Raw genomic sequence first — 20,224 nt, 5'->3', positions numbered from 1 at the left:
TTACTGTGGGCCATTCAAGAACTATTTATCAAAAATATAGATGAAAATTAGCACTCTTACAGTTCACAGGCTATAGTGAAATAATCTTCTGCAGATTTCCCATGTGACTGTGACCTGTTCAATTTAATAATCTAAAAGGTATGGTAACACAGATTGCCACAGCCTGTGCAGCTAACCTTGCTAATGTCCTTACAGCATTCTGTCAACTCTAACAGAAAGGCTGGAAGAGTGCCCAAGAAAGGTATCCAGTAGCTAATAGAAACCCTCCCAACAGCTCTATAAAAACTCAAACCTTGCCAAAGCCAAGAATTCTGTACTTAATGTGCCAAAATATAATCTTACAGCACCAGAATGGGTTCTGGAAGGAGCTGACAAACCGTGAACACTCCACGACTGGAAATGTAACATCACAGTAGTCTTTGTGCTGCAGCCTTCCTGCTTTTTCACCCCTCCAGCTCTCTCAAGTATCCTGTACCTCCACACAGTGCTAGCAGAGTGCTGGATATGAACAGCCAGGAGCAGCCCCCGTGTCTCTGTCGGATGCAGCAATGGTAGAGCTTTACAAATAAAACACAAAGTGGCAAATGAGGCCATCCTTGCTGCTGGAATGGCCCATCTCCATCTCTTAACCCAGTCAAAGCAGACAGACAACTGTGCTCTGAAGCAACCTACTTTGCTTGTGCTTATGCCTAAAGCCAAATTTGCCTATTATGAAAATGGAAGGTGACACAATAACACAAAACAGTTTGGACTCAGTAGATATGTACGCTGCAGCACTCAATTACAGCTGGGTGAATTAAGGACTGCTTTACAGATTTAATTCCCTCCCCCACCTGTGGAGGAAGCCCAGTCCTCTGACAGATCCCTGGAGATCTGTCCCCTAAGATAAGACAGAGCTGCTTCCCAGACCCAGCCGCAACACCCACCCACTTTGCAAGTTAAGATAGATCTTCCGCTATCAAAAATTCCATTTAAAACTATTTGAAGATCTTATCACTCAACAACTGAATTAATTCAGTTTGTAATTTTTATCCTTTGAGAAGAACAAGCACAAATCATTTTGTAAGAACCTGGTCTTCCTGTTTTGGGGGGACAGAAAGGGACAAGGAATTACCCTTACACCTGGTTTTCCTCCTGTCTAATTTTCCTGCACAACACTAACTCCAGTCACATTTGGGAAGCCGAATCTAATGACTCTTACCAAAGTCAAGCAGAGTCTGTTCTGCACTGCACAGTGACACTGATTCCAAATGGTGATTGTTCACTGGTTCTACAAATAGTACTGTCAACCAAAAGGCAGCATGTTCTACCAACTTTCTTTACCCATTCATCCTGTGCACACTTTCCGAGTTAAAGACTGCTGGTTTTTAATGCCAAACCCTCATTTTGATCCAACTTCCTTACAAATATTAGGCCTTACAGCCATTTTTGAAAGGAGAAGTGATCAGTATCTACACACTGAAGTTCATTTCATTACTATCATTCCTAAACACAAACTTCTTTTTGCATTCCACAGCCGTAAATGCTATCCAATTATACACCTTCATTTCACAAAATACTTTCCACTGATAAAGAACTCTTAACATACAGAACAGTTATGCCTGCATTTACATACCTAATTTTATTCAACTTCCCTTTCACAATTCCTATTTAGAAAAGGCTATCCAAATGTTTAGATTAGGCCACTAACTCAACTTCTTTACAGGTTCTTAACTTCTGGAACAATATAAGAGTGCACCTGCTACTTATGATCTTGCTTCTGTCACAACAGGTTAAGGGGTCTGATCCCTTGATTTGGTCTGTATGTTAGCCTGATTTTATAATAAACAACTGAACAGAAAATGACTCAAACTAGTATTCTTTGAACTTTATGTCAATGTTAGCCCTTACCAGAGATATGCAAAAAAAAGAAGTCAGAGGCTTTCAGACAAGTCAGAAGATTTCAGAGGCTGTTGGAGAGAACTTCAGCAGTCTGATACAAGACTGGTTCTACCACTCAAAACTACCTGTGATTCATGACTGACCAGACAGGCCAAACTTTCCAAAGGTACTGTAGCTTTAATGAAACCACTGGCCTGTTCTCAAGTGAAGTCATGAATCTTCTGCATACCTCCACAGGCTTATGAAGCTGGGCATCCAAATATCAAAACACACAAGATTAGAGACCATTATGAAAAATATAAGCTGCATTCATAAGTTGCCTATACAAACAATCCTCTTGTGTAAGCTCATTCTTTGTAGAGCAATGTGGAATATGAGAGTAACAAACTACCTAAGAGAAAGCTCTGTTCTGTTTGCCATCTCTGTGACACAGAAAGGTCACAGGTTTCACATTTAACAGTACCACAAAAGAAGGCTCTTTCCCTAAATCTTTATACCATGAAGTGACAGAGACACAAACATCTGACTTACTGTAAGGTGTTGTATCAGTAGGGTCAGGAGGAGGGAAGTTTTCTGTGAAGTTGACATTACACAAGTCTGTACTACAGCAGCAGAAGCGGTATGTTCCATTCTGAATCAAGGAAGGGGTGGTCGTAACTATACACTCTTCAAAGTGACACTCCTGTGGGTCTCCTATATGAGACCAGCAACCTGTAAAAAGCAGCAAATTACAGATTTATTTTTTTTTAATTAAGCATAAAATTAATTCTACTGGCTGGATAAACACACCTACATAAATCCATACATTACCTACTTAAACATTACAGAGTGGGGTGAAAACAGTTAACATAACTTGCTTGTCTGACTTTACTACCACCTTTTAAACCAAAACCTGAAGAATTTCTTTTAGAACTCCCCATAGCCAAGGAGAAGAAAATGTGGGCAGGGATGAAGGCCAAGATCAGAAGTGTCTGGCTATTGCCTAAATATGATAAAACCTGAACTCCTGAGCCTTCTAAGCAGAAGTATGCCACTCCTCATCTCTCTGATACCACAGACCGTATCACCACTCTCTGGTCCACTGTGTAAATGAATTGTGACTTAGTCCCTTCCTTAGGCCACAGGACTGCATCTACAGCTTGGTGCTTCTTACATAAGTTTCAAAATTCTGCCCTTCCTCATTGTCAGCATCACTGGACTTTTCTACAGGATCACAACTTATTGCCTGATTAATACCAGGTCCTTTGTCCCTGCAGCAACTGTTTGTTCCCAAGAATGGTCAACAGCAGTTAAATGTCATTTATCCACAAATACCTGGAAGGGAAAGAGGCAGCAGTGGGGCAGAGGTGAGCAGTCAGGCTGCTCCCTTCAGCAGATTGCAAGATCAAACAGCAATCGTGGACTACAGCTCCACAGGCTATTTGTAAACACCAGCTGCATTGTCATTCAGCCTTATACTACATTAACTTGCATCCAAGTAAAAAAGAGCAGAGTCCCTGAGAATGGTCATCAAAACATGCCTCCAGAAACTGCAACACCTCCCTTCACCCCTCCTATCTTCATCCTCCCCACAGAACAGCACTGAACTACAGTAGATATGTGAACTGTAGCTGCAATTTGCTTTGTAAACAAACATCTAATCAATATGAATATACGCTTTTTACTTAATACGACACTTACTATTAAATTTATCAATACATATACTGAAATTCAAGGAAGCCATCTTCCTCTGGACCTTGTAAGTAACAAGAAATCTGAATTTTTTTTTCAGCTGTGCATTGATGTCTTTTAGAAGTCATTCATTTCAAACAAACTTTGTGTTCACACTTAAAAATGTTAAATGGGAAGTTTAAAACTATGCATTTGTACAATGTGCAAGAAGTCTAGTTTTGCAGTAGTGCAGCTATGTATCAGCTGGCTAGATCACAAAGAAATTAAGTAAATAAGAAAACTACTGCACTAAAACTGAACTGTTACATACCTTGTTTTACAAGATGTATGTCTCCTTCTCGTGTTTTTTCCCAAAGTCCATAGCAGGTACTACCTTTCATGCACAAAATTGTGCCATTCTCCTGGGAGATTCGGCTCTCACTGATTCCATGGTCCTGCTGATACGGGTCTTTAAATGCACACAGCCGCTCCTCACTCTGTGTAGCTTTAGCCAAAGAAAGAAAAAATAATTTTTGATTCTGTGCACGAAATATTAACTCTAATAAAAAGATGATTAAGGTCTTCTGAAAAGATACATTCAAAAAAAGCCAGATGTGTAACTCCAAGGCACTTAGATACTACTCAGAAGTACAGCTCAGCAAACATCCAATCACAGTAAGAATTTGTACTACATATTTCAACAACTAGACTTCATCCAGTTCTTTAACTCCCATCAAAGCACTGGCAGCAAAAAGATGCAAGATGAAGTAGATTGGTCTTTTGGGAAAAACAGATTCTGAACTTAAAGTAAAATTATAGCATATGCAATTGTAAATTATTAAAGGTTCTGTATAAAATATCTCCTCACACACAGTTTATTTCTTTGATCATTCTTCAGCAGTGGCCCCAAAGAAGCCATGTTTCAGCAAGGCAGACTTACTGCAAAAACACTGCTTCATGTGTCACCAGCATGGGACATGGGGTAAGAAAAAACAAGAGACTGGGATACATGCATCTCACTTTTAAGGTTATTACTGTTCATTACGAGTCAAAAATTTGTAATTCTTTTATGCTGAGGCAACCATAAATTGGTGCTCTATTCAGGCCACCATTCTGTCAGTGTTTCCCAGTTTATTCTGCGGCAGCAGCAACTAAAATAGCACAACTTAGCTGATTTTTCTACTGGTCTGATAGAGCGTGTGCGATCAGTTGAGCCGTGTGTCAGCTCAGTGGCGGTAAAACTCTCAGCTGAGGAGACAGGAACTTCTTAAACCACTGTAATCCAATCACTTGCAGCCCCTCATGCTCCAAGAACTTGGCTGGCAGTGCACGGTGCTCACCCACCTCTCTGAACTCTGGTCAGTGCACTATTAACACTTAACTTCTGTAAGTTCTGCAGTGATAAATACATTTATTATGAAGCAGTGACTTACTGGATATTCAGAAAGTCCATTGCCTAAATTTCATATCCAATTTTTTTTTTTTAAATCTCTCTGAGCACAGCTAGTCAAGTTACTGAGTACAAAAAGGTCACACATTAACAGCCAGCACATGCTGCCTCCAGCAGAACTTGCCAGTTGCGCGCTGCAGTTTTATTCTCAGAACAGCTGAGTATGCCAGGCGTGAAGCATCTGTCCTGCATTCTCTGCTCCGTGACATGGGACTGGCCAAGAAACAATGTATGAAAAGGACAGGACCCCACTGCTGTAAGGGAACTGGATCTCACTAACTTTTTGAAAATTCAAAGAAGAAAAAACTATCACAAAACTACAATTTTCAAGACACAATGGGACCAAAGTATACAGCCTTGTGAAATAGGACATATCTGCAGAGGGACAGTAGGAAGGTTTTAAAACCTGTTGCATATGATAGCTGAGTGGGGCTAAGGCCATCCAAGATCTGGTTGTTTACAAAACGCTCAAACTGCTGCAAGATAAGCCCTTTCATAACTTGCCTTTGTGAAAAATTAATTTAAAAGAACAGAATTTATGAAACTGCCACACAAATCTGGTTTCCTTATTTAAAAATAAAATCAATTCTAGGAAAGTCTACTTTAATAATGCCTCAATATGTTAAAAAAAAAAATAAAAAATCTTTGAACCCATGAACTAAGAGAAGAAGAAAAAAGACCAAAACAAACCAAAACCTTTTGAGTTTGCCTTGGACTCAGAAAACAAATAATGACATGTATCATGTCTGTGCTCCACCAACTGAGACAACTTTAATTGCTTCCTTTTGAGGTCTCTTAATCTTTCTATAAAATTCCTAGGATCAAGGTTGAGAGGTAAGAATATGAGAAGATACTCAAAAAAAGAGAAGTTATTAAGAGTCATGCTAGATGCTGTCCAACCATACATATACTACAGAAAGTAAAAGTAACTACCAAAGGCTTTTCTGATTTAAAATTTATAAGAATACCTGTGGAGGGAAGGATGGGGCAAACATGAGAAAATACAACATAGAGCTAGCAACCTGAGTGTCCACAAATTTTCTTGCAAAGTAATAAAAATATGAGTTAACTTGACACAATTTAATGTCAGACTATCTCAGTGGGAAACTTTTCTGACAAAAAATAAAGGTTACTCATCCAACAACTAGAGTTTTCATGCTGATCACTGCACATTCCTGCTTCAATTACAACCTGGAGAAGCACAGCCCCTGTGGGAGCAGTACCCACTGCAATACTCTGCTGACCCCTGCCCCTTCCCCCATGGCACAGAACATCTGGAGAACAGGGGACATGGAACAAAAGCTACTTTATTTTTCTCTATGGCCTCTGTATGTTCATTGTTGAAGTTGTAATGCCGAAGAAAATTGGGTAGGGCATTCAGATGTACAGAAACCGTCTTGCAGAACAACAGAATAGATGAGCTGCTTCAGTTACTGCTCATGATTTCAGTACATTCCTGCTCTGGGATTTCTTTCTTCCAGGCAGTGGAAACTAGTCAGATTTTAAAACTTTTAGTACTGGAATACTTCTAGGTCAGGTCTTGAAAGCAGCCTCTAGCCTAGGTGAGTATGCTTGTATGCCTTAAACTTTGCCCAAAAGAAGTACTACAAAATACTACTACAACCATACCAAAGTGCCAGAGTGCCTCTTTATAAAGTTGACCTATTTCAACAGAAATCTTACTCTTCAAAGTAAAATACTGTTGCTCATTTGGATTTCCAAATGGATGATATTTGTCAGTTTTCAGTCATCATGGAAGCCAACAGGTATGCAGGGTGCATTCGGAGGGGAAACACATCCCCTGTCCTGTGGGAGCTGAGTCCCTGCAATGTTTGAGGGCAGCCACTCACACTCTTTGTAGCAGCTTAGCTGGAAACAATTCCAAAGCTGCTTTTCCATGCTTAGAGATATTCAAAAACTGTCTACATATGGTGCTAGGCAGCTGGCTCCAGGTGACCCTGCCTCATCAACGAGTTGGACGAGATGACCTTCAGAGGTCCCTCTCAACCTCAGCCATTCTTCAATTCTTACATGTCTCCAAGTACCCAATGTGCAGCAAACAAGACACAAAAATTATTTCTCAGCTGGGCTACTTTGCTCTTTTTTGTCTCCAAGGCAAGCAAGATGGTAAGGCAAGACTAGAACTACTGGATTCTCTTGTTTGTCTTCAGTTCAAATAGATCCAAATAGACCCAAGGAAATACCTTAATGTTAAGATCTTCATTAAACAACAGGAGCAATTAAAATAAATAACTTATCCTATGAAGACTGAGGCTCCTGAACCACTCTATTTGAATACAACTAGCTCATTTGCTACCTGTCAGAAACATGAAGGGAAAAGTCCCTGCAGACATGTGTGCTCACCAGATATTAGGGAGCTGTGAGCAGTTCACTGTACAGTGCTCTTTTCCTTACAGATTTCACAGACCCAAGATGCACTAGCAATGTATTCTGAAATCAGCAAAATGCAGAAGCCATTTACAGATCAAGCTATGCAGTTTATCTGCCCAGACATGAAACGTCCCAGCTACAAACACAACCAAGACCTAGCACTTAAGTAAGTAGCAGCAGAGATTTATAGGATGTCTGCTGCATGGCTGAAGTCATCCTTTAAAACCCTGAATTTACCTTTATAAGGCAAATTTCTGAGTAAACCCTGTTTTTTCATCCCACAGAACTTACTAGACATTCAGATCTTTTCTAATTAACCCTTTAATGAAATTTCATGAGAGATTTTGAAATAAATAAATGGCAAGTGAATGCCTACATGTCATACACCACTGAAAAATTTGCTACTGGAAAAACTGTAGAAGCAACAGATAGGCTGACAGAAGAGGACAGAAAGTAAAACTTACACAACAAATTATGAAGGAATTGTAATGAAATGTCAATTTTCCATTCCTCTTGTATTGCATACCAGTCAAACAATGTCAAAATAATCCAGTAGAAATAATAAAATGAACTCCAACTTCTGTTCTCTCATCCTACAGAGATTTCTAACAAAGACAAGAGGGGAAGGCACCATTCCCACAAGTTTTACCAAGGGGAAAACCAAAACGAGCACAACAAGCTCTTCAATGCCCTATCACAAACCAGAAAAAACCCCCAAACCTCAAAATAAGTTTTGTTGCTCTCCAGCCCATTTTACACCTCTTTGTATACAAAAAAACGCTTTCATATTTTATATACAGTTTCAGAAACAAACATGAGCGGCATTCAAATGGAATATGGGTGCTCCAAGCAGTCATCTAAGAAAGGGTAAATGTTCTCAGCTTTCTGCCCGGCCGCCACTACCGGTGAGTCTGATCACCACACGCGCTTGTAACACACTTTACTTGAATCAAACTGTGAAAACTTATTGTCATATTCCAAGTGGAGAATGGGTAAACAGACTACAATAAATTACTCTCCTGTAATCACAAAGGAACTGGGAATTGCCCATCGTTTCCCAAGTCTGTCCTGTGGCTGACGCTTACTGCTGCAGTGGTCTGGGGGCACAGAGCTCATCCCCATAGCACCATACAGCCCTGAGAAAGAAGACCAGGGCTTCAGAAATTCCCTTTTGGCATACGGCTCAGGTTTTTATGTGATTTACCATCCTACAGTTTGTCAGTTCTACTGTCAACAAAGAAAATCTGAACATTATCACAGGAAAAAATGCTATATAGATGTTCTCAATATTTTCTCTCTGTAATCATGATGTTATTTCCAGCTGCTCAGAAACAGAGAACTGATTCACACTGATAAGTGAATTCTGTCTGTTCACTACATAAAATACCCTGAGATGTTTACTATTTGAGTATTCGCCTTTTTTCCCCACTAAAGATATTTCTGAACAGCCAAGATCAGAAAAATAGAACAAGTGCATCTACTATGTCAGAAATGCTGTGTGTTACTAACACAAAATTCGTCCATACTAGGATGAGTTGAAACAAATGAAAATGTCACTATTGTTTTTAATATAGTAATTCTTTCACAATCACTGTGTGTTCTAGGAAAACAACTACTGAAAACAATGAAAGAGAAATACCAAAAGTTACAGGAATCCAACTGCAAATCCTTAGAACATGAGTCATGTTTTCACTAATAGCATCGGAAGTCACTTCCATTAGTACTTAACTGATGCTTCCTGACCTTGCATCTATTCAATTCAGTACACAGAATTCACATCAAGTGCAAAGTGAGGGGGAAAAGAAAAAAAGTCTCAAATGTTACTCAAATGCTACTCCATGGTCTAATAACTGGGATTAAAGATAATAAAGAAAACACTTGCCACTTTATGATTAATGCCAGGCAAAACATTTTGTGACTCAACAGTCACAAATGAAAGAACATGAGAACAGTCTGAAGACAAACCTGCACACAATCTACAAGAACAGACCCGCTGGCATCACAGACCACACACAGGGTACCATGTTGGTAATCACACCAATTGCACTTAAGTTCATATAGGTGACAACTTAGAAAGACAAAAAAAGAAAAAGGTTTCTGAGCATTTGTTTGCCTGTAATGTGATTTCTTTAAATACAGGCCACTACATATTCAGCTGGGAATCTCAGTAGGCTGCAACAGATTTGTTTTCAAAGATCGATGTTTTTTCTGTAACTTGTCCTTTCAATTAGCAAGATTTTCATCAGAACAGCCATAGACACAAAATCTGTTTTATTTTGGCCCTGTCAGCTTTCTGTGGAGCTCTTTATTTACACAATAGGGGGAAACATCTTTGCCCTCAAGACAGGGTGATGAGACAGCTTGTGTTATGAAGACACATGCTATTATAAGGAAGGTATATATCAGGAAGTTCCTCTGAGTATATCTTTTCAAATTCTGATAGCTGATTTCTGTTGTGATGTATAGAGAAACAGAATCTTGAAGAAATCATCACTTAGCAAAAACTCTAATGTTGCTTTTCTTATCTTTTTCTCCTCAGAGGCTTTAATTACAATTATTTCTAAATGTGTATTGACTTATATTAAAATATATCATAAGCAGATGTCTTTTGAAGGAAGTCATGCTCCTCCAAGACAGACCATCCTCAATACCAACTTAGAGTGGGAGGAAAAAAGCTAAACTACTGGTAATCTTTCACATATTTCTACTTCCAGTATTCTATTTCGTAGAATGTTTGACCAGGGCTCTGCACTGACTGCTCAGAAAAACAAATAAATTGTCTGCCTAAGGATTAGGCATGAGAACATGCCTAAGGAAGGTCTAAACCAACATGAAATGGCCTGAAGACTTTCTGAGCAGGAGGTCAGGAGCAGCACAGTGGAAAACAAAGCCAGGGAATGTTTGGTCAGGCAGGCTGCACAGCCTATTGCTTTACAGCAAACTTCCAGATCAGAAGTCCTCCAGATGGGCTCCAAAACACAACCACTTAATTAATCTTTTAAAGACATGAAGATGAAATAATGGAAATTTGCACAATACAGCAGAATTTCTAGGAAGGAGGCAGGAAAGTAAAGAAAAATGCTTCAGAAATTTACATCTGTGGTAAATTCACATATTTTCCCCTCCTTCTAAGAAAAAGAGGGGAAATAAAACCCATCATAATCATTAACTATTTTACAGGACAAAATACGTACCTCAAGATATACTATATCTTAGTATCTATACTATATATACTATATATATCTTATCTATACTATATATATAATATATATATGTAATATATATTTTGACAATAAACCCTTTACAGTTTATACTCAGTGTTAAAATCTGGAATAATCTGTTCACAGTACTGCATGTCCTTAGCCTTCATTGATGCAAGTTATTTTGGTTTTGTCTGCTTTTGCTGACTAACATCACAGTTTCAAATGCTGGCAATTACACAGAGCCAGGCTTTGATTGAGAACTAGTGCCAAAACTAAAATGAATGCTAGTACTGCTACCCATTTCAAAGTGATTGACTGCACATGCAGATGACAAGATAACTTATGTTCACTACAAGGTCCTTTGCCCTCAAAACAGACTAGAAAATTCAAGTGGTTTTTTTCTGTACATGGTCTTTCCCTCTCCTCAGTCTAGCCTTCAAGCAAGTAAATATGAAATCTGTTTTCTTTCCTTGCTCACTTTCTAACACAGTGTTGTGGGTCGATCAAGGCTACCAGCAGCAATGGAGACACTGGTGGAGCCTTTTCCTGTTGAGTTTTCTTTAACAGTCCATGGGTATCTTGGTGTTTCAGCTTCATTCTGAAGAACCAGTGGTCTGCTAGCACTAAATAAGTGCAACAGAGCCAGATCATGTGGCAGCTGTATTGAGTCACGCTGTGCAAAAGGTTCACATTTTGCTTTCCACTCAGGCACTGCTGTCTCGGACTGCTTCAGTACACAGTCCATGGCTTCCTCTGGGGCCAGCTGACCCTGCTGGCACAATCTCACTGGCTCCCAGCTACCAACATACGCCCCTCTTGTGGTCTTACATTAGTATTCTATACCTCTGACCATACCAGGAATTTCACTAATTGGAATTCACGTAAATAGCAATGTATGGAGAGGCCAAAAAGTAAATCATCAACTCAAATTCTGTACTGAAGGCCTTGTTCTCCTTTTACCCAAATTTACTCTCAAAGGAAGTCTTGCCTTAGAAGAACCCAGCTTACGCAAGAGAAGCCACACAGCTAAGAACCAGGATGGCAGAGATTTATTGCTAGCAGCTGACGAATTATGTAGTTCCCGAACGCTGCCAGATTTTATGAAAAAACACCTGAGTTTACTGCCAATAAACCATGTCACTGCCTTACTTCTACAGCTTTCTAAATGTTTCTGAGGACCACCAGACCACCTTGCTGTGCCAACTTCATGTGAACCAGACATTACCACAGATGCAAAACTTTATCCATCCAGTAAGAGCACAAGACATGGTGGCAAGAAAGCTAGCAACACCTGTGTTTTGGGTCAAAATTCAAGAATGTCAAGTGAATTTGAACAGTTAATAGTGCTTTACATCAAAAGGTTGAGCATTTTTCAGCTGATATGCGGAGAGATTCAAGCTGAATCTGCAATGAGGATATTAGGGTCAGAGAAGGACAAACTGCAGAATTGAACTCAAGTGTCCCGAAGCCTCAACCACAGCCGTAACAAGTTGACCTCTGACTACCTGGGCCACTAACCAGAGCTTCCCCCACCTTACAATATCTCCTCCACAATGTATACAACTAAACAAGAAAAGGAATCTACTTCTCACAGTGATTCAGCATTCTCCTTAACATTGTTGTATAGCTGTGTTCAGCAGATACACACTTAGAACATTTGTTTCTATTGTATAAGTCTGTCTAGTGCAGCAGGTTTCTTCCTTCCATCTTTTTCTCCCCTCTGCTAAATTCCCATTGATTTTTAACAAGACAAAATTAAAACAAAAGACATGTAAGAAAAAGGTAGTGGAAAAAGGTTATCAATCTGACCAATATGAAATTCCTCAATATATCATCTTCTAGCTGTGAAAAAAACCCTCTGGTATATTAAAAAACTGTAACAGTATCTTAGTTCAGTAATTACACAGGACTGATGGCATTTTATCACACAACTTGGCATTTAAACAGTTAAATGCTTCATAGCAAGAGACTACAGCAGGTTTCTTGATGTTGTAGACACAGTAAGATGTAGTGGCATTTTAGCATTCACTTCATTAAGCTTTAAAACACCCCCATCTTTGTCATCAGACTTCAGCTTACAGCCATTTCCAAAAACTTTTCATTTCATATTAAAGCAAAATCCAGTCAGTGTGTCCTACACAAACACAACGGTCCAAGCACATTCAAAAAGTCTTCTGAAAATGCTGTTAATCTCAAATTCTCGAAAGTAGAAGCAACTTAGCATAAAACATGACTAAACCATTAAATACCACAAAAGTGTCAGATCATAGCGTATGTTTAACACCCACTTAAAGCAGAATATAATCTACTAAACTAAACACATTAGTGGAGGACAAAGCATAAAAAAATTACCCTCAACTCCAAATGCTTGTCTTTATTTTAAAATGATCTTAGAGCTTCCATTAAATTAATGTAGTTGAAGATGATGATTTTCTGTGAGAATTAGCAAGGTAAAAAGCATCCTTGTGGTTTCAAATCACATTAACTAGTTTGCACTGTCCTCTCGTCTCAAGATTAAATGATTTTTGCTTATTTTACTCCACGAGCAAACAGGAATTCCAGTCTTTACACATAGCCAAATTACCTCAGATAGAATCTACTCGCAGACTCACAATGTAGAGCAAAAAAAATTTTCAATGAGAAGTATTTTGCAAGCTAGTTTTAAGTATACCTTTCACTTTATTTAAGAGTTAGTCCAACATGCACTAAAGGTCATTTAAACCCAGATTTCTGGAAAAGCACAGGGAAGGGAGTAGATGGCCTTCACTGACTCAGCAAGATTTTAGACATGCAACTTCTCAAGGTCTCCTGGAAAAATCCCAGTCACCATTTAATCTGAAAGAGTGGCTAAATTACGGGATTTAAACAAGTCTAGCATTTTTCAATTTTTGTTTTTTTTAATATATTTTTCACTTCCTAAATGACTCTGTCTCCGTTCAAAGAAAAAACAAGTAATTTCATGTTGCTGTTTAGCAATTATGTCAGAACAGAAATCACCACAGCCTTAGTCACACATAATCTTTTCCAGTGGCCAGTGTCTATTCATGGAACTGAAAAAGCCTGAATTCTTTATCTTTGCCCTAGTCTGGTGTTCAGGGATTTTTTTTTCCTGGGTATGAGTGTCTGGTTTTTGTTTATCTGGGCTGTCAAAGTAAAGTATCTGCATGGAATAACACAGGAAACTCTGCAACTAAAGCAACAGTAAAGCAAAATAATGATGTGGTATTTAGCCCCTAAATTCAGATATAACAGACTTCCCACAGCAAAATTGCTTATTTCAGAGTCTGCTTTACATTCCCTCTGAAAAAGATCTGCTACTTTGTAAACCCCAAACACATGTAATGTACTCACTCTTTCCTACCTAGCAGGGATGCCATTTTGACTGCAGATATTACTGAAACACTTTCTGGAGAACTTTTCAGTACCTTAAATCTGGGAAAAGACAGAACCCATACAGCCTGTCTCTTACAGCATATTACAAAAATTTTTTCCTATAAACATTTTCAGGACGCTTACACTACTGTGAATATACTGAAACATTCAAAAACTGGCAAACATTCTTCAACCTGAAGCTACAAGGAAATTAAGCTCCAGAATCATATCAATATTTTGCCCTCAGACAGAAGCATAATCTATTTGGCTTTGAAATCTTAAACCCTGAAGAAAATGACAAGAGCAGCAAAAGGCAGAAACTAGCTTCTACCCTGACATGCTTCATGAGGGTTTGAAGCTTCTCACCTTTCCAGAATTCTTCACAGAATGTATGTTTAAATTTAAAAACATCTCAAATCTTTTTCTTCAAGACATTTGTTAGTATGCCACAGAATACCCCACAAACCACTGTTATCTTGAGTCAAGAGCATGGTCAACACAACAGCTCCCCAGGCACCTTAACACAGCCAGCGCAAAGTGAAAGCCGCTTATGCAGAAGACAAACTATCAAGGACCTGTAAGAGATTGTGGGCTGCTACAGGAAGGGACTTTACTTCAAACACTCCTACTCTATGTTCCTTAACTGAGAGCAGGAATGGAAAGAATTGTCAGCTAAAGGTATTTATGGTGTTTGTTGAACTGGTCAAAACCAGAAAATATTGACTTTTGCTTCTGTTAGACTTCAAGGTTATCAGCCCATTGAACACAGAGGTCACTGTTCGTGTATTTCTTGATGTTACAGTGTTTAAATAGTTAGAAATTTATGGGTACAGCAATGAACTATTTAAAATCAACTCATACATTTTCTTTATGTATTTATTCTTTTCCATTTAAATCCTTGTTGTACCAAAACCAACTTAAACTGGCTAAGAAGGTGATAGAGGCAAACTTTTGCAGACTTTGTATAGTCAGAAAAAAACAAACCAGTGTCTAGTCAAGACAAGCTCTTCATTAACTTCTGATTTCTAAATTTATGCAGTTAAAAAGGGCATGGTTGGTACATGCAGACAAGCCCAGGTTACTGAACACACTTGTTTCAAGGACTGGCTTTCACGTACTGAAGTACGGTACGTCACACCAAGGAAACAAACTTCTGGGGACAAGGAAACAAAAAAAAAAAAATTTAAACATTATAAGATTGTTTTTAATTATCTTTGTTGATGCTAATGACAGGAAACATGGAAAAGGGCACTCCCAAAATAGAAGCTCGAGGAAAAGACTGCAATCAACTTGCTTAACATTTTGCATTACACACCTGAGGATGATGGCTAGAGCTACGCTCAAAAGACCCATCTGACCTCCTCACCCTATACATATACTCAGGCAGCACAGGTTAAAACATCTCACAAGACATAGCAAAAGTGTGAGTAGAAAACATCAGATTCTGCAGGTTGCAAGGCAGCCTAATCTACCAAGCAGCTGCTGCAGGGGTGAGCGCAGAGCCAGGCTGTGCAGGGACTCCCACACACACACTGCAGCTCTCTGCCACAGACACGAGATCAGCAGCATTTCAGTCCAGGACAGTTTGAACTTTTTCTGATTTAGACCTACTTAAAGGGCAGGAAATAAGCACAAACACCATCTTGGCATTTGGGACTAGTTACGAAGCAACAATGCCAAATCTCATTATGACAACCAAAAAAACCGCAATAGCATAGAGGCTTTACAATACTAGAATTTACCAGTAAAGAGGTGGTTTCCTCTCTTTTCACTTTTTTTGAAAGACTTTAGTCTTTCAACACCACAAAGTGTTACATATCTTTATTACAGGGACATTGAACAAATATTACTTAGTTGGTGTCTTTTGAAACAAAACTGTGATCAAACACTTTGTTAGCCTCTACTAAGAACATTTTCACTTATGACTGAGGACATAATTAATTTAGCAGTGAACAAGGAGGTGCTGGGTTAATGCTTAGACTCCTTAACCTTAGAGGCCTTTTCCAACCTTAACAATCCTATGATTCCATGAACTGATACATGTTTCTCTTTATTTTGAACTAGATATTTGACAAAACAATATAACTTGAAACACTTAAGTAACAGCTTTACATCAAGTCAGATCAGGTTTATTAACTCATGTACTTATTTCCTAGCAAACTGGCTCTAATTTATGAAAATTAAAGTTTCACATTAAAAAAACCCACTCATGTTTGCACACATATTAATTTTTTTTTAATAAAAAATACATTGTTGCACAGATTACTGCATATTTTAAGTAATCCATATGTACCTACAAAGTAGGTTTTCTGTTCTTCTTAACAGATTTGTATAAAGGAAAACTTACTTGCAATCTCTCTGTAAATAAGAGATCCTGATCTGATCCTGAATTACTTGACAGGGTGATAAGCCAGATAAGGACAATTTCTGATGATTAAAATACAAATCCTTCCAGTGTTAAATGAATTGAAGTTCAATATTTTGCTGAGCAGTTTTAGGACAGACATGTCTTTTTTTCCCCTTTAAACATAAACATAAGTATCAGAAAAGGGAAAAACCCAGAAAATACACAACTCATAACCTGAATATGTGTTTTAGAGTCTTAAGGCAAGATATAATTTATTCCATAATATTCACTAAACACATTTACAGGATCAGACAGGTTTTTAGAATCTCTGAGACAAACTAATACTGCAATCAAAGGATTAGCAAACCAGCTGCCTATGTGCCATTACAGCTGATTATCATAGACTGTAGACAGCTAGCTTACTTGGAAAGTGCTTTCAGGAATACTCCATTGTTGCCAGAGAGAAGAGTATAGAAGGATAATGTGATAATAACTCATTATTTTATTTTATTTATTATATATAAAAATGGAACTTATGTAATAGGAATTGCATGAGCTTTTAGAAAATCTTGTTATAAACTACATTTACAGTAAAACCTGACAAAATGAAGAACTGGGGGCTTACTAAACACTTAGCCATTCAGAGCTAAGGATGTCATGCAGTGAAGGTTTGACTTTTCAGCCTTCTGCCTCAATCGCACTAAAAACTAAACCAATGCCGAAATTCATCTTATCATGAGACCTTATTACCTTAGACATGCTAGAATAAATCACGGAAAGAGAAAAAATGGAACAATTTGGAAGTTACAGGCTTATCTTCAAAACATTGTCAAGTATCTTTTCAGTTCACATGCAGGAAAAAACTGTGAAATAGAAACTTCCAAGAGCCCTCAATAAAATAAAAACCCGTCCTTGTTATTAAATAGTCCTCTAATAGTTTGTTATGCCCAAATTCTGTCCCTAAGGCTATGAGAAAGAATTATTGTTCTTAGTGGAGACCAAGCTACTACCAAACAGGAAAGCAGCAGAACTCAGCATATTTAAAATGACACTGATCTGTTTACAGCATTGCTTTCAAAAAAAAAAAAAAAACACACCAAAAAAAAAAAAAAATGGAAGAGTCTTTAGTCTTCTGCTGACACCAGTAACCAACTTACTTCATCCCTCAGGTAGTTGGTAAAAAAAATAATGTTAGCAGAGTACAGCTGTGTATCTCTATTCAAAATATAGACATGGCATTCTTTTTGTTTTGCTATGTATGGTTAACTTTGACTAACACTGGCTTTAGTCTATGTAATTTGGAATTTTATATTAAATCCTAAGATTCCTGTACAGGGAGAAAAACAGGATCATCTTGATCACGGTAGGTATTGATAGTGCTTCTATATCTCAGAAGAGGAAGCCAAAGTCAGAATTTCACAGCCAGTCAAAAGAGGACAGACTGCCTAGGGGGAACTACAAAAATATAAATATGCACCAGTTATTCAAAGCACAGCTTTCCAGAAAGCTTTCAGATTAAACAGATTATTCCTTCCTACTTGCTTCTTCTCTAGTTTGTCTTTTCTCCCTCACCTTCTGGCGATTTAAAGGTCTTTGAACATCCTGTGTCAGAGATAAGATGAAACAACAGCCATTCAGTTTTTAAATGCTCTGTCTGAACGAGGCAGAGTAGTTAAAGAAAAGCAGCTTACCATAGTTTTATCCTCAGCTTCTTTGTTTACAACATGGTTCCTCTCCAGATCTTGCTTGCTGTCTCCCATAATACTGAAAGGTAAACCTCTCAGGTTTGCAAGCTTTTTTCACTCTTACATAAAATCTCTTGAAATCCACCTCCCTATCCATTCATCCAAACAAAGGTGTCTAAGAAGGTCTAAACACAAGTTCATCCACAGTGCCTTTGCTTTCTTTATTTTTAAAAGCTATACTTTCCATTACACCTTTTTTTCTAAATCACAGTTCCACATCATTGAGGACAACAAGGATGAGAAAACAGAAAATACTTTGATTGATGTGGGATTTAATGTTACCCAGTCACTGTAGTATTCAGGGACCAGAAAACACTATCAGAAATTGAAGTGAAGAAGATCCAAACAACAGAATCTGCTGGATCTCACAGAGGAAATATAAAAGAAGCTCATGCTCAGCTTCCTTAATCCTTTCCCCCTGGCCCCCTGCCTCTAATTAGTATGTTGTAAGTGCTCTCTGAGAACATTTGACCATAAGGATGTACAACACAGGTATCAATGCTAAATTGAAAGTAAAACAATGAAAACGTTGGCAAATCATATATAAAAATATAATTAATAATTATTGGCAAATAATCTTCTCTGTGAAGAAGAGAGCAGAACACAAAAGTCCCAGCCAAGTCATCTTTGCAGAATAATAGCAAAAGAAAATTAAGAAACTCCAGCAAAGTAAATGTGCAACTGTTACCATCTGACAATAAACCAGTGACCACTAGTTACAGAGGAAAAGGAGCATTCCATGGATAAAAAAAAGAGGAATTTATTTACAGATTTAAATAAAATTCTAAACAAAAATAGGTTTTTTCTGTACATGAAAATCAAGCTTCAGGGTATTTTCAACACTACAGAAAAATTTTAACAGGACATGACAATTATCAAGCTTTCCTAAAATACTAACTTGTAACTGAAAATACAGACAAGATAAGTACCATAAAATTCAGCAATCTCTGAACACACTGAGTAGCTTCCTCATAAAATACCATCATTATAACACTAGTATTTGGACTTTAAAAGCTACTGAAACAGTGACTGCAGAATCTGTCCCCCAACGTCTAAAGTTCCAGATAGGTTTTACACCACCACAGAAGTCATTATTATGTACCTTTCCCCCTCCCTGTTACACCCCTGAAGCAGTAAGGTTCTCTCTCTTGCCATTCCTCCCCCTGATGCTTAACCTCATTGTACCTTACCTTTCAAAGTCCCACCACATTCAGTCCCCCGCTGATTTTTTTTTTTCAATCTGCTTATCATTTTTGTGCCTGCTTCTCCCCTGGTGCATTTGATAGCAGCTGCCAGTTTCTTAAGCACCACTACACCTTTTCTAGGTCACCCTATAGATACAGCACAGTTCCTCTGAGCAGCTGCCAAGTCACCATCACTCTCACCTAATTTTATCCAAGCTTCTGCAGATATTAATTTCTACCATAATGTAAGTATACAACAAAGAAAATAGTTTCTCTTTTCTAAACCATTAAAAAAGTATCAGCAAAACCCCCATACTAACAGATGTATTAAGTTGACACGACACATGGCTCCATTGTGACTGTCTTTGGCATTCTTCAGCCTGTGACCTGGCCTTCACACTTCAGTATTTTTTGCCCTGAGTCATTTCACTGTATCTTTATTCTGATTATTAATAAACGGAGACATGATCCGACTCAGGCTTTCATCCACATACATATCAAAAACATTAAAATAAAGATAAAATCCATCCTGGTTACTATCATGTTGTCTGTTACCACAAAGTTCTTACCAAAGTCCCTGTTCAGGAGAAGCAATTTGTTCTCTCATTTTATGGGATAACTTATGTAACTCCAGAATCTGAGGGATGGGAGGTGAGGACATTCCAGAGACCTCTGTGGGCCCTGGTAAATTGACTGGCACAGGCACCTACTGTGGAAGAGTCTCTTGGTGACTCCAGCTGAGCCTGCCAACCAAACTCACAAACTGACCCGCAGGAGCTCACGCTGATATGCATTCACCAGTGGATGAGCCCAGCACTGCAGTAAGAATGACAGCAGTGATTTCCCCCACAGGTTTATTTCTACCCACACAAAAAACAGTCCCTTTCTAAGCCCTATGTCTGCTCCATAACCTAGAGACACCAGATGCTAAGACAAGAGAAGTTCTTTTGTACAGATTCTGTCCTCCTCTCCTGCCCAACATAAAACATTGTTCACTTGAA

The 20,224-nt window shown here is 38.4% G+C and overlaps 1 protein-coding gene across 2 annotated transcripts in view; it reads right to left on the bottom strand.

Moving 5' to 3' along the window:
* The window catches only part of BMPR2 (bone morphogenetic protein receptor type 2), a 100,862-nt gene that overhangs the window by 44,823 nt on the left and 35,815 nt on the right, over positions 1-20,224 (bottom strand). For both annotated transcript variants that reach the window (XM_023930837.2, XM_086897087.1), the window contains exons 2-3: positions 3,863-4,036; positions 2,413-2,592 (exon numbers count right to left, since the gene is read on the bottom strand). In XM_023930837.2, the coding sequence (XP_023786605.2) occupies positions 2,413-2,592; positions 3,863-4,036 (354 nt within the window). The remainder of the gene's footprint in view (positions 1-2,412; positions 2,593-3,862; positions 4,037-20,224) is intronic.

This window comes from Cyanistes caeruleus, chromosome 7 (assembly GCF_971803275.1).
Source record: "Cyanistes caeruleus chromosome 7, bCyaCae1.hap1.1, whole genome shotgun sequence".
Lineage (NCBI taxonomy): Eukaryota > Metazoa > Chordata > Aves > Passeriformes > Paridae > Cyanistes > Cyanistes caeruleus.
The sequence above is the reverse complement of the archived record's forward strand: the minus strand, read 5'-3'. Positions and strand labels throughout refer to the sequence as shown.